Here is a 12500-nt window from a genome sequence, read left to right as displayed (position 1 = left end):
TCTAACATAACAGTGAGAGTCCAGTCCATAGTGGATCTAACATAACAGTGAGAGTCCAGTCCATAGTGAATCTAACATAATAGTGAGAGTCCAGTCCATAGTGGATCTAACATAATAGTGAGAGTCCAGTCCATAGTGAATCTAACATAACAGTGAGAGTCCAGTCCATAGTGGATCTAACATAATAGTGAGAGTACAGTCCATAGTGGATCTAACATAATAGTGAGAATCCAGTCCATAGTGGATCTAACATAATAGTGAGAGTCCAGTCCATAGTGGATCTAACATAACAGTGAGAGTCCAGTCCATAGTGAATCTAACATAACAGTGAGAGTCCAGTCCATAGTGGATCCAACATAACAGTGAGAGTCCAGTCCATAGTGAATCTAACATAATGGTGAGAGTCCAGTCCATAGTGGATCTAACATAACAGTGAGAGTCCAGTCCATAGTGAATCTAACATAATAGTGAGAGTCCAGTCCATAGTGGATCTAACATAATAGTGAGAGCGCAGTCCATAGTGGATCTAACATAACAGTGAGAGTCCAGTCCATAGTGGATCTAACATAATAGTGGGAGTCCAGTCCATAGTGGATCTAACATAATAGTGAGAGTCCAGTCCATAGTGGATCTAACATAACAGTGAGAGTCCAGTCCATAGTGGATCTAACATAATAGTGAGAGTCCAGTCCATAGTGGATCTAACATAACAGTGAGAGTCCAGTCCATAGTGGATCTAACATAATAGTGAGGGTCCAGTCCATAGTGGATCTAACATAACAGTGAGAGTCCAGTCCATAGTGGATCTAACATAATAGTGAGAGTCCAGTCCATAGTGGATCTAACATAATAGTGAGAGTCCAGTCCGCAGTGGATCTAACATAATAGTGAGAGTCCAGTCCATAGTGGATCTAACATAACAGTGAGAGTCCAGTCCATAGTGGATCTAACATAACAGTGAGAGTCCAGTCCATAGTGGATCTAACATAATAGTGAGAGTCCAGTCCATAGTGGATCCAACATAATAGTGAGAGTCCAGTCCATAGTGGATCTAACATAATAGTGAGAGTGCAGTCCATAGTGGATCTAACATAATAGTGAGAGTCCAGTCCATAGTGGATCTAACATAACAGTGAGAGTCCAGTCCATACTGGATCTAACATAATAGTGAGAGTCCAGTCCATAGTGGATCTAACATAACAGTGAGAGTCCAGTCCATAGTGGATCTAACATAATAGTGAGAGTCCAGTCCATAGTGGATCTAACATAACAGTGAGAGTCCAGTCCATAGTGGATCTAACATAATAGTGAGAGTCCAGTCCATAGTGGATCTAACATAACAGTGAGAGTCCAGTCCATAGTGGATCTAACATAATAGTGAGAGTCCAGTCCATAGTGGATCTAACATAACAGTGAGAGTCCAGTCCATAGTGGATCTAACATAATAGTGAGAGTCCAGTCCATAGTGGATCTAACATAACAGTGAGAGTCCAGTCCATAGTGGATCTAACATAATAGTGAGAGTCCAGTCCATAGTGGATCTAACATAACAGTGAGAGTCCAGTCCATAGTGGATCTAACATAATAGTGAGAGTCCAGTCCATAGTGGATCTAACATAATAGTGAGAGTCCAGTCCGCAGTGGATCTAACATAATAGTGAGAGTCCAATCCATAGTGGATCTAACATAACAGTGAGAGTCCAGTCCATAGTGGATCTAACATAATAGTGAGAGTCCAGTCCATAGTGGATCTAACATAACAGTGAGAGTCCAGTCCATAGTGGATCTAACATAATAGTGAGAGTCCAGTCCATAGTGGATCTAACATAACAGTGAGAGTCCAGTCCATAGTGGATCTAACATAATAGTGAGAGTCCAGTCCATAGTGGATCTAACATAATAGTGAGAGTCCAGTCCGCAGTGGATCTAACATAATAGTGAGAGTCCAGTCCATAGTGGATCTAACATAACAGTGAGAGTCCAGTCCATAGTGGATCTAACATAACAGTGAGAGTCCAGTCCATAGTGGATCTAACATAATAGTGAGAGTCCAGTCCATAGTGGATCTAACATAACAGTGAGAGTCCAGTCCGCAGTGGATCTAACATAATAGTGAGAGTCCAGTCCATAGTGGATCTAACATAACAGTGAGAGTCCAGTCCATAGTGGATCTAACATAATAGTGAGAGTCCAGTCCATAGTGGATCTAACATAATAGTGAGAGTCCAGTCCATAGTGAATCTAACATAATAGTGAGAGTCCAGTCCATAGTGGATCTAACATAACAGTGAGAGTCCAGTCCATAGTGGATCTAACATAATAGTGAGAGTCCAGTCCATAGTGAATCTAACATAATAGTGAGAGTCCAGTCCATAGTGGATCTAACATAACAGTGAGAGTCCAGTCCATAGTGGATCTAACATAACAGTGAGAGTCCAGTCCATAGTGGATCTAACATAATAGTGAGAGTCCAGTCCATAGTGGATCTAACATAATAGTGAGAGTCCAGTCCGCAGTGGATCTAACATAATAGTGAGAGTCCAGTCCATAGTGGATCTAACATAACAGTGAGAGTCCAGTCCATAGTGGATCTAACATAACAGTGAGAGTCCAGTCCATAGTGGATCTAACATTATAGTGAGAGTCCAGTCCATAGTGGATCTAACATAAGAGTGAGAGTCCAGTCCGCAGTGGATCTAACATAATAGTGAGAGTCCAGTCCATAGTGGATCTAACATAATAGTGAGAGTCCAGTCCATAGTGGATCTAACATAACAGTGAGAGTCCAGTCCATAGTGGATCCAACATAATAGTGAGAGTCCAGTCCATAGTGGATCTAACATAATAGTGAGAGTCCAGTCCATAGTGGATCTAACATAACAGTGAGAGTCCAGTCCATAGTGGATCTAACATAACAGTGAGAGTCCAGTCCATAGTGGATCTAACATAACATTGAGAGTCCAGTCCATAGTGGATCTAACATAACAGTGAGAGTGCAGTCCATAGTGGATCTAACATAATAGTGAGAGTCCAGTCCATAGTGGATCTAACATAATAGTGAGAGTCCAGTCCATAGTGGATCTAACATAACAGTGAGAGTCCAGTCCATAGTGGATCCAACATAATAGTGAGAGTCCAGTCCATAGTGGATCTAACATAACAGTGAGAGTCCAGTCCATAGTGGATCTAACATAACAGTGAGAGTCCAGTCCATAGTGGATCTAACATAACAGTGAGAGTCCAGTCCATAGTGGATCTAACATAATAGTGAGAGTCCAGTCCATAGTGGATCTAACATAACAGTGAGAGTCCAGTCCATAGTGGATCTAACATAATAGTGAGAGTCCAGTCCATAGTGGATCTAACATAATAGTGAGAGTCCAGTCCATAGTGGATCTAACATAATAGTGAGAGTCCAGTCCATAGTGGATCTAACATAACAGTGAGAGTCCAGTCCATAGTGGATCTAACATAACAGTGAGAGTCCAGTCCATAGTGGATCTAACATAATAGTGAGAGTCCAGTCCATAGTGGATCTAACATAATAGTGAGAGTGCAGTCCATAGTGGATCTAACATAATAGTGAGAGTCAAGTCCATAGTGGATCTAACATAATAGTGAGAGTCCAGTCCATAGTGGATCTAACATAATAGTGAGAGTCCAGTCCATAGTGGATCTAACATAACAGTGAGAGTCCAGTCCATAGTGGATCTAACATAATAGTGAGAGTCCAGTCCATAGTGGATCTAACATAACAGTGAGAGTCCAGTCCGCAGTGGATCTAACATAATAGTGAGAGTCCAGTCCATAGTGGATCTAACATAACAGTGAGAGTCCAGTCCATAGTGGATCTAACATAATAGTGAGAGTCCAGTCCATAGTGGATCTAACATAATAGTGAGAGTCCAGTCCATAGTGAATCTAACATAATAGTGAGAGTCCAGTCCATAGTGGATCTAACATAACAGTGAGAGTCCAGTCCATAGTGGATCTAACATAATAGTGAGAGTCCAGTCCATAGTGGATCTAACATAATAGTGAGAGTCCAGTCCGCAGTGGATCTAACATAATAGTGAGAGTCCAGTCCATAGTGGATCTAACATAACAGTGAGAGTCCAGTCCATAGTGGATCTAACATAACAGTGAGAGTCCAGTCCATAGTGGATCTAACATTATAGTGAGAGTCCAGTCCATAGTGGATCTAACATAAGAGTGAGAGTCCAGTCCGCAGTGGATCTAACATAATAGTGAGAGTCCAGTCCATAGTGGATCTAACATAATAGTGAGAGTCCAGTCCATAGTGGATCTAACATAACAGTGAGAGTCCAGTCCATAGTGGATCCAACATAATAGTGAGAGTCCAGTCCATAGTGGATCTAACATAACAGTGAGAGTCCAGTCCATAGTGGATCTAACATAACAGTGAGAGTCCAGTCCATAGTGGATCTAACATAACAGTGAGAGTGCAGTCCATAGTGGATCTAACATAATAGTGAGAGTCCAGTCCATAGTGGATCTAACATAATAGTGAGAGTCCAGTCCATAGTGGATCTAACATAACAGTGAGAGTCCAGTCCATAGTGGATCCAACATAATAGTGAGAGTCCAGTCCATAGTGGATCTAACATAACAGTGAGAGTCCAGTCCATAGTGGATCCAACATAATAGTGAGAGTCCAGTCCATAGTGGATCTAACATAACAGTGAGAGTCCAGTCCATAGTGGATCTAACATAATAGTGAGAGTCCAGTCCATAGTGGATCTAACATAATAGTGAGAGTCCAGTCCATAGTGGATCCAATATAATAGTGAGAGTCCAGTCCATAGTGGATCTAACATAACAGTGAGAGTCCAGTCCATAGTGGATCTAACATAATAGTGAGAGTCCAGTCCATAGTGGATCCAATATAATAGTGAGAGTCCAGTCCATAGTGGATCTAACATAACAGTGAGAGTCCAGTCCATAGTGAATCCAACATAATAGTGAGAGTCCAGTCCATAGTGGATCTAACATAACAGTGAGAGTCCAGTCCATAGTGGATCTAACATAACAGTGAGAGTCCAGTCCATAGTGGATCCAACATAATAGTGAGAGTCCAGTCCATAGTGGATCTAACATAACAGTGAGAGTCCAGTCCATAGTGGATCTAACATAACAGTGAGAGTCCAGTCCATAGTGAATCTAACATAATAGTGAGAGTCCAGTCCATAGTGGATCTAACATAACAGTGAGAGTCCAGTCCATAGTGGATCCAACATAATAGTGAGAGTCCAGTCCATAGTGGATCTAACATAACAGTGAGAGTCCAGTCCATAGTGAATCTAACATAATAGTGAGAGTCCAGTCCATAGTGGATCTAACATAACAGTGAGAGTCCAGTCCATAGTGGATCCAACATAATAGTGAGAGTCCAGTCCATAGTGGATCTAACATAACAGTGAGAGTCCAGTCCTTAGTGGATCTAACATAATAGTGAGAGTCCAGTCCATAGTGGATCTAACATAACAGTGAGAGTCCAGTCCTTAGTGGATCTAACATAATAGTGAGAGTCCAGTCCATAGTGGATCTAACATAATAGTGAGAGTCCAGTCCATAGTGGATCTAACATAATAGTGAGAGTCCAGTCCATAGTGGATCTAACATAATAGTGAGAGTCCAGTCCATAGTGAATCTAACATAATAGTGAGAGTCCAGTCCATAGTGGATCTAACATAACAGTGAGAGTCCAGTCCATAGTGGATCCAACATAATAGTGAGAGTCCAGTCCATAGTGGATCTAACATAACAGTGAGAGTCCAGTCCATAGTGAATCTAACATAATAGTGAGAGTCCAGTCCATAGTGGATCTAACATAACAGTGAGAGTCCAGTCCATAGTGGATCCAACATAATAGTGAGAGTCCAGTCCATAGTGGATCTAACATAACAGTGAGAGTCCAGTCCTTAGTGGATCTAACATAATAGTGAGAGTCCAGTCCATAGTGGATCTAACATAACAGTGAGAGTCCAGTCCTTAGTGGATCTAACATAATAGTGAGAGTGCAGTCCATAGTGGATCTAACATAATAGTGATTGTCCAGTCCATAGTGGATCTAACATAATAGTGAGAGTCCAGTCCATAGTGGATCTAACATAACAGTGAGAGTCCAGTCCATAGTGGATCTAACATAATAGTGAGAGTCCAGTCCATAGTGGATCTAACATAATAGTGAGAGTCCAGTCCATAGTGGATCTAACATAACAGTGAGAGTCCAGTCCATAGTGGATCTAACATAACAGTGAGAGTCCAGTCCATAGTGGATCTAACATAACAGTGAGAGTCCAGTCCATAGTGGATCTAACATAACAGTGAGAGTCCAGTCCGCAGTGGATCTAACATAATAGTGAGAGTCCAGTCCATAGTGGATCTAACATAATAGTGAGAGTCCAGTCCATAGTGGATCTAACATAACAGTGAGAGTCCAGTCCGCAGTGGATCTAACATAATAGTGAGAGTCCAGTCCATAGTGGATCTAACATAATAGTGAGAGTCCAGTCCATAGTGGATCTAACATAACAGTGAGAGTCCAGTCCATAGTGGATCTAACATACACCTAACACAGATATTGGGTTTCACTATGTTTTCACTATGTAAAAGCGCTTTGAGGCACTAGAGAAAGAGCGCTATATAAACATAATTTACTTCATTCACAATTTGAACGCTCCACTCCCACAGCTTTGTGCGCTGGGACCTCCAGAGCGTGGTCACGCTGGACGCTATGGACGGCGACCCCAACTCCAAGTCTCACATCGCCCTCAAGAGGATCCAGAGTCCCGTCATCCTGCTGTACTGCTCCAAGGACGAGGCGGTGTAAGGAGCCACCACCTTTCGTTAGCTGGCGGGCGGCGGGGTCATACCTTTTTGACTGGCTCTGTAACTCCTTGACAGGTACATTCTAGAAGAGGCGCGCTCCTTGGGCCTCATTGGAGCCGGTTACATCTGGATTGTGTCCAGTCTCACCACCGGAAACCCCGACTATACACCAGAGGTACACAACAAGTACTTTAGACCAAGTCGGTCTTTCCCAATTCTTTTTTGTCACGCCCCCTCGGGGGAACTACATTTTTCACGCCCCCCCCCCCCCCCCCACCTGAAGTTAAGGTTTATTATTTATCTGCATGTGTCAAGATAGTCCTTTACCAACACTAAAGATGCTATTATGCTAATGACTCTCACGCCCCCCCCCTCTTATCCCTAACACCTTACAGCACTACATTTTTCACACCCCCACCACCTGAAGTTATTTATCTGCATGTGTCAAGATAGTCCTTTACCAACACTAAAGATGCTATTATGCTAATGCCTCTCACGCCCCCCCCTCTTATCCCTAACACCTTACAGCACTACATTTTTTCACCGCCCCCCCCGCCCCCCCACCTGAAGCTAAGGTTTCTTATTCATCTGCATGTGTCAAGATATTCCTTTACCAACACTAAATATGCTATTATGTTAATGCCTCTCACGCCCCCCCCCCCCCTTATCCCTAACACTTTACGGCACTACATTTTTCACGCCCCCCCACCCCACCTGAAGCTAAGATTTATTATTTTTCTGCATTTGTCAAGATAGTCCTTTACCAACACTAAAGATGCTATTATGCTAATGCATCTCACCCCCCCCCCCATTGTTTAGAACTTGCTCACACTTACATTTTTCTTGATGACAGAATTTTTTCACGCAATCCCCACCCTGAAGTGTATGCCTGTATGCATCAAAATAGTTATTTACAAACACTAAATATGCTATTATGCTAACGCCTCTCACGCCCCCCCTATTTTTTAGAACTTGCTCACACTTAAATTTTTCTTGATGACATAATTTTTTCATGCAACCCCCAGCCCCTGAAGTGTATGCCTGTATGCATCAAAATAGTTCTTTACAAACACTAAATATGCTATTATGCTAATGCCTCTCACGCCCCCATTGTTTAGAACTTGCTCACACTTACATTTTTCTTGATGACTGAATTTTTTCACGCAACCCCCCGAAGTGTATGCCTGTATGCATCAAAATAGTTCTTTACAAACACTAAATATGCTATTATGCTAATGCCTCTCACGCCCCCCATTTTTTAGAACTTGCTCTCACTTACATTTTTCTTGATGACAGAATTTTTTCACGCAACCCCCACCCTGAAGTGTATGCCTGTATGCATCAAAATAGTTCTTTACAAACACTAAATATGCTATTATGCTAATGCCTCTCACGCCCCCCATTTTTTAGAACTTGCTCTCACTTACATTTTTCTTGATGACAGAATTTTTTCACGCAACCCCCACCCTGAAGTGTATGCCTGTATGCATCAAAATAGTTCTTTACAAACACTAAATATGCTATTATGCTAATGCATCTCACTCCCCCCATTTTTTAGAACTTGCTCACACTTACATTTTTCTTGGTGACAGAATTTTTTCACGCAACCCCCACCCTGAGGTGTATGCCTGTATGCATCAAAATAGTGATTTACAAACACTAAATATGCTATTATGCTAATGCCTCTCACGCCCCCCCATTGTTTACAACTAGCTCTCACTTACATTTTTCTTGATGACAGTCTTTTTTCATGCAACCCCCACCCTGAAGTGTATGCCTGTATGCATCAAAATAGTTATTTACAAACACTAAAGATGCTATTATGCTAATGCCTCTCATGCCCCCCCATTGTTTAGAACTTGCTCACACTTACATTTTTCTTGATGACAGAATTTTTTCACGCAACCCCCACCCTGAAGTGTATGCCTGTATGCATCAAAATAGTGATTTACAAACACTAAATATGCTATTATGCTAATGCCTCTCACGCCCCACTATTTTTTAGAACTTGCTCACACTTAAATTTTTCTTGATGACATAATTTTTTCACGCAACCCCCACCCCCTGAAGTGTATGCCTGTATGCATCAAAATAGTTCTTTACAAACATTAAATATGCTATTATGCTAATGCCTCTCACGCCCCCCCATTGTTTAGAACTTGCTCACACTTACATTTTTCTTGATGACTGAATTTTTTCTCGCAACCCCCCGAAGTGTATGCCTGTATGCATAAAAATAGTTCTTTCCAAACACTAAAAATGCTATTATGCTAATGCCTCTCATGCCCCCACATTGTTTAGAACTTGCTCACACTTACATTTTTCTTGATGACAGAATTTTTCCATGCAACCCCCACCCTGAAGTGTATGCCTGTATGCATCAAAATAGTTCTTTACAAACACTAAATATGCTATTATGCTAATGCCTCTCACGCCCCCCATTTTTTAGAACTTGCTCACACTTACGTTTTTTTTGATGACAGAATTTTTCCATGCAACCCCCACCCTGAAGTGTATGCCTGTATGCATCAAAATAGTTCTTTACAAACACTAAATATGCTATTATGCTATTGCCTCTCACGCCCCCATTTTTTAGAACTTGCTCTCACTTACATTTTTCTTGATGACAGAATTTTTTCACGCAATCCCCACCCTGAAGTGTATGCCTGTATGCATCAAAATAGTTATTTACAAACACTAAATATGCTATTATGCTAACGCCTCTCACGCCCCCCCTATTTTTTAGAACTTGCTCACACTTAAATTTTTCTTGATGACATAATTTTTTCATGCAACCCCCAGCCCCTGAAGTGTATGCCTGTATGCATCAAAATAGTTCTTTACAAACACTAAATATGCTATTATGCTAATGCCTCTCACGCCCCCCCATTGTTTAGAACTTGCTCACACTTACATTTTTCTTGATGACTGAATTTTTTCACGCAACCCCCGAAGTGTATGCCTGTATGCATACAAATAGTTCTTTCCAAACACTAAAAATGCTATTATGCTAATGCCTCTCATTCCCCCCCATTGTTTAGAACTTGCTCACACTTACATTTTTCTTGATGACTGAATTTTTTCACGCAACCCCCACCCTGAGGTGTATGCCTGTATGCATCAGAATAGTTCTTTACAAACACTAAATATGCTATTATGCTAATGCCTCTCACGCCCCCCATTTTTTAGAACTTGCTCTCACTTACATTTTTCTTGATGACAGAATTTTTTCACGCAACCCCCACCCTGAAGTGTATGCCTGTATGCATCAGAATAGTTCTTTACAAACACTAAATATGCTATTATGCTAATGCCTCTCACGCCCCCCATTTTTTAGAACTTGCTCTCACTTACATTTTTCTTGATGACAGAATTTTTTCACGCAACCCCCACCCTGAAGTGTATGCCTGTATGCATCAAAATAGTTCTTTACAAACACTAAAGATGCTATTATGCTATTGCCTCTCATTCCCCCCATTGTTTAGAACTTGCTCACACTTACATTTTTCTTGATGACAGAATTTTTTCACGCAACCCCCACCCTGAAGTGTATGCCTGTATGCATCAAAATAGTGATTTACAAACAGTAAATATGCTATTATGCTAATGCCTCTCACGCCCCCCCATTTTTTAGAACTTGCTCTCACTTACATTTTTCTTGATGACAGAATTTTTTCATGCAACCCCCACCCTGAAGTGTATGCCTGTATGCATCAAAATAGTTATTTACAAACACTAAAGATGCTATTATGCTAATGCCTCTCATGCCCCCCCATTGTTTAGAACTTGCTCACACTTACATTTTTCTTGATGACAGAATTTTTTCACGCAACCCCCACCCTGAAGTGTACGCCTGTATGCATCAAAATAGTGATTTACAAACACTAAATATGCTATTATGCTAATGCCTCTCACGCCCCCCCATTGTTTAGAACTTGCTCACACTTACATTTTTCTTGATGACATAATTTTTCCATGCAACCCTCACCCTGAAGTGTATGCCTGTATGCATCAAAATAGTTATTTACAAACACTAAATATGCTATTATGCTATTGCCTCTCATTCCCCCCCATTGTTTAGAACTTGCTCACACTTACATTTTTCTTGATGACAGAATTTTTTCACGCAACCCCCACCCTGAAGTGTATGCCTGTATGCATCAAAATAGTGATTTACAAACACTAAATATGCTATTATGCTAATGCCTCTCACGCCCCCCCCCCCCATTGTTTAGAACTTGCTCACACTTACATTTTTCTTGATGACAGAATTTTTCCATGCAACCCCCACCCTGAAGTGTATGCCTGTATGCATCAAAATAGTTATTTACAAACACTAAAGATGCTATTATGCTAATGCCTCTCATGCCCCCCCATTGTTTAGAACTTGCTCACACTTACATTTTTCTTGATGACAGAATTTTTTCACGCAACCCCCACCCTGAAGTGTATGCCTGTATGCATCAAAATAGTTATTTACAAACACTAAAGATGCTATTATGGTAATGCCTCTCACGCCCCACTATTTTTTAGAACTTGCTCACACTTAAATTTTTCTTGATGACATAATTTTTTCACGCAACCCCCACCCCCTGAAGTGTATGCCTGTATGCATCAAAATAGTTCTTTACAAACATTAAATATGCTATTATGCTAATGCCTCTCACGCCCCCCCACTGTTTAGAACTTGCTCACACTTACATTTTTCTTGATGACTGAATTTTTTCTCGCAACCCCCCGAAGTGTATGCCTGTATGCATAAAAATAGTTATTTCCAAACACTAAAAATGCTATTATGCTAATGCCTCTCATGCCCCCACATTGTTTAGACCTTGCTCTCACTTACATTTTTCTTGATGACAGAATTTTTTCACGCAACCCCCACCCTGGGGTGTATGCCTGTATGCATCAAAATAGTGATTTACAAACACTAAATATGCTATTATGCTAATGCCTCTCACGCCCCCCCATTGTTTACAACTAGCTCTCACTTACATTTTTCTTGATGACAGTCTTTTTTCATGCAACCCCCCCTTTAGTGTACGCCTGTATGCATCAAAATAGTTCTTTACAAACACTAAAGATGCTATTATGCTAATGCCTCTCACGCCCCCCCCCCCCCCCCGCACCCCCCTATTGTTTAGAACTTGGTTTTATAACAACATTTGAGTCTTATTTGCAACGCAGTTGCACGTCCAAGACATTAGATGGCAGTACTGTACAGGTTAATTAGGAAGTAGCTTTTTTTTCATGAAGTCGAACGTGTCATGCTGCGCCCCCACAAAGTGTTCATACTGTACGTATTGTGTTGATTACACACCAGCTGTTTGATCATTCATCCTAGTTGTAGTTTTCACTACCGCATTCGGATGGTGTTGAAATCGCCATGTAAAAACGCTAATGCTAATAGTAGCCTGTCAATGTCAAATCCAATGTGAATTAGCATCAAGCTAGCGCATTTTGGAAGAGTGGAGCCTTACTTTCAAGTTTGAGTGTTTTCTACCAAGAATACTTGCTTTGTTGGTGTTGACAACTGCAATGTTACTTAGTTACTTAGTTACTTAGTAGTTACTTAGTTGGCCGAGTCCGCCTTAACGGATTGTTTACGTTAGCGGACACAATCACCACACCAATCAATACCCGTTAGT

General features: G+C 41.2%; 1 protein-coding gene across 1 annotated transcript in view; it reads left to right on the top strand.

Moving 5' to 3' along the window:
* The window catches only part of LOC133634279 (glutamate receptor ionotropic, NMDA 2A-like), a 393451-nt gene that overhangs the window by 323187 nt on the left and 57764 nt on the right, over window positions 1-12500 (top strand). Inside the window, exons 6-7 of the mRNA XM_062027406.1 lie at window positions 6715-6849; window positions 6928-7027. Of these exons, the coding sequence (XP_061883390.1) occupies window positions 6715-6849; window positions 6928-7027 (235 nt within the window). The remainder of the gene's footprint in view (window positions 1-6714; window positions 6850-6927; window positions 7028-12500) is intronic.

The sequence above is a fragment of the Entelurus aequoreus genome, linkage group LG18, assembly GCF_033978785.1.
Source record: "Entelurus aequoreus isolate RoL-2023_Sb linkage group LG18, RoL_Eaeq_v1.1, whole genome shotgun sequence".
Lineage (NCBI taxonomy): Eukaryota > Metazoa > Chordata > Actinopteri > Syngnathiformes > Syngnathidae > Entelurus > Entelurus aequoreus.
The sequence above is the reverse complement of the archived record's forward strand: the minus strand, read 5'-3'. Positions and strand labels throughout refer to the sequence as shown.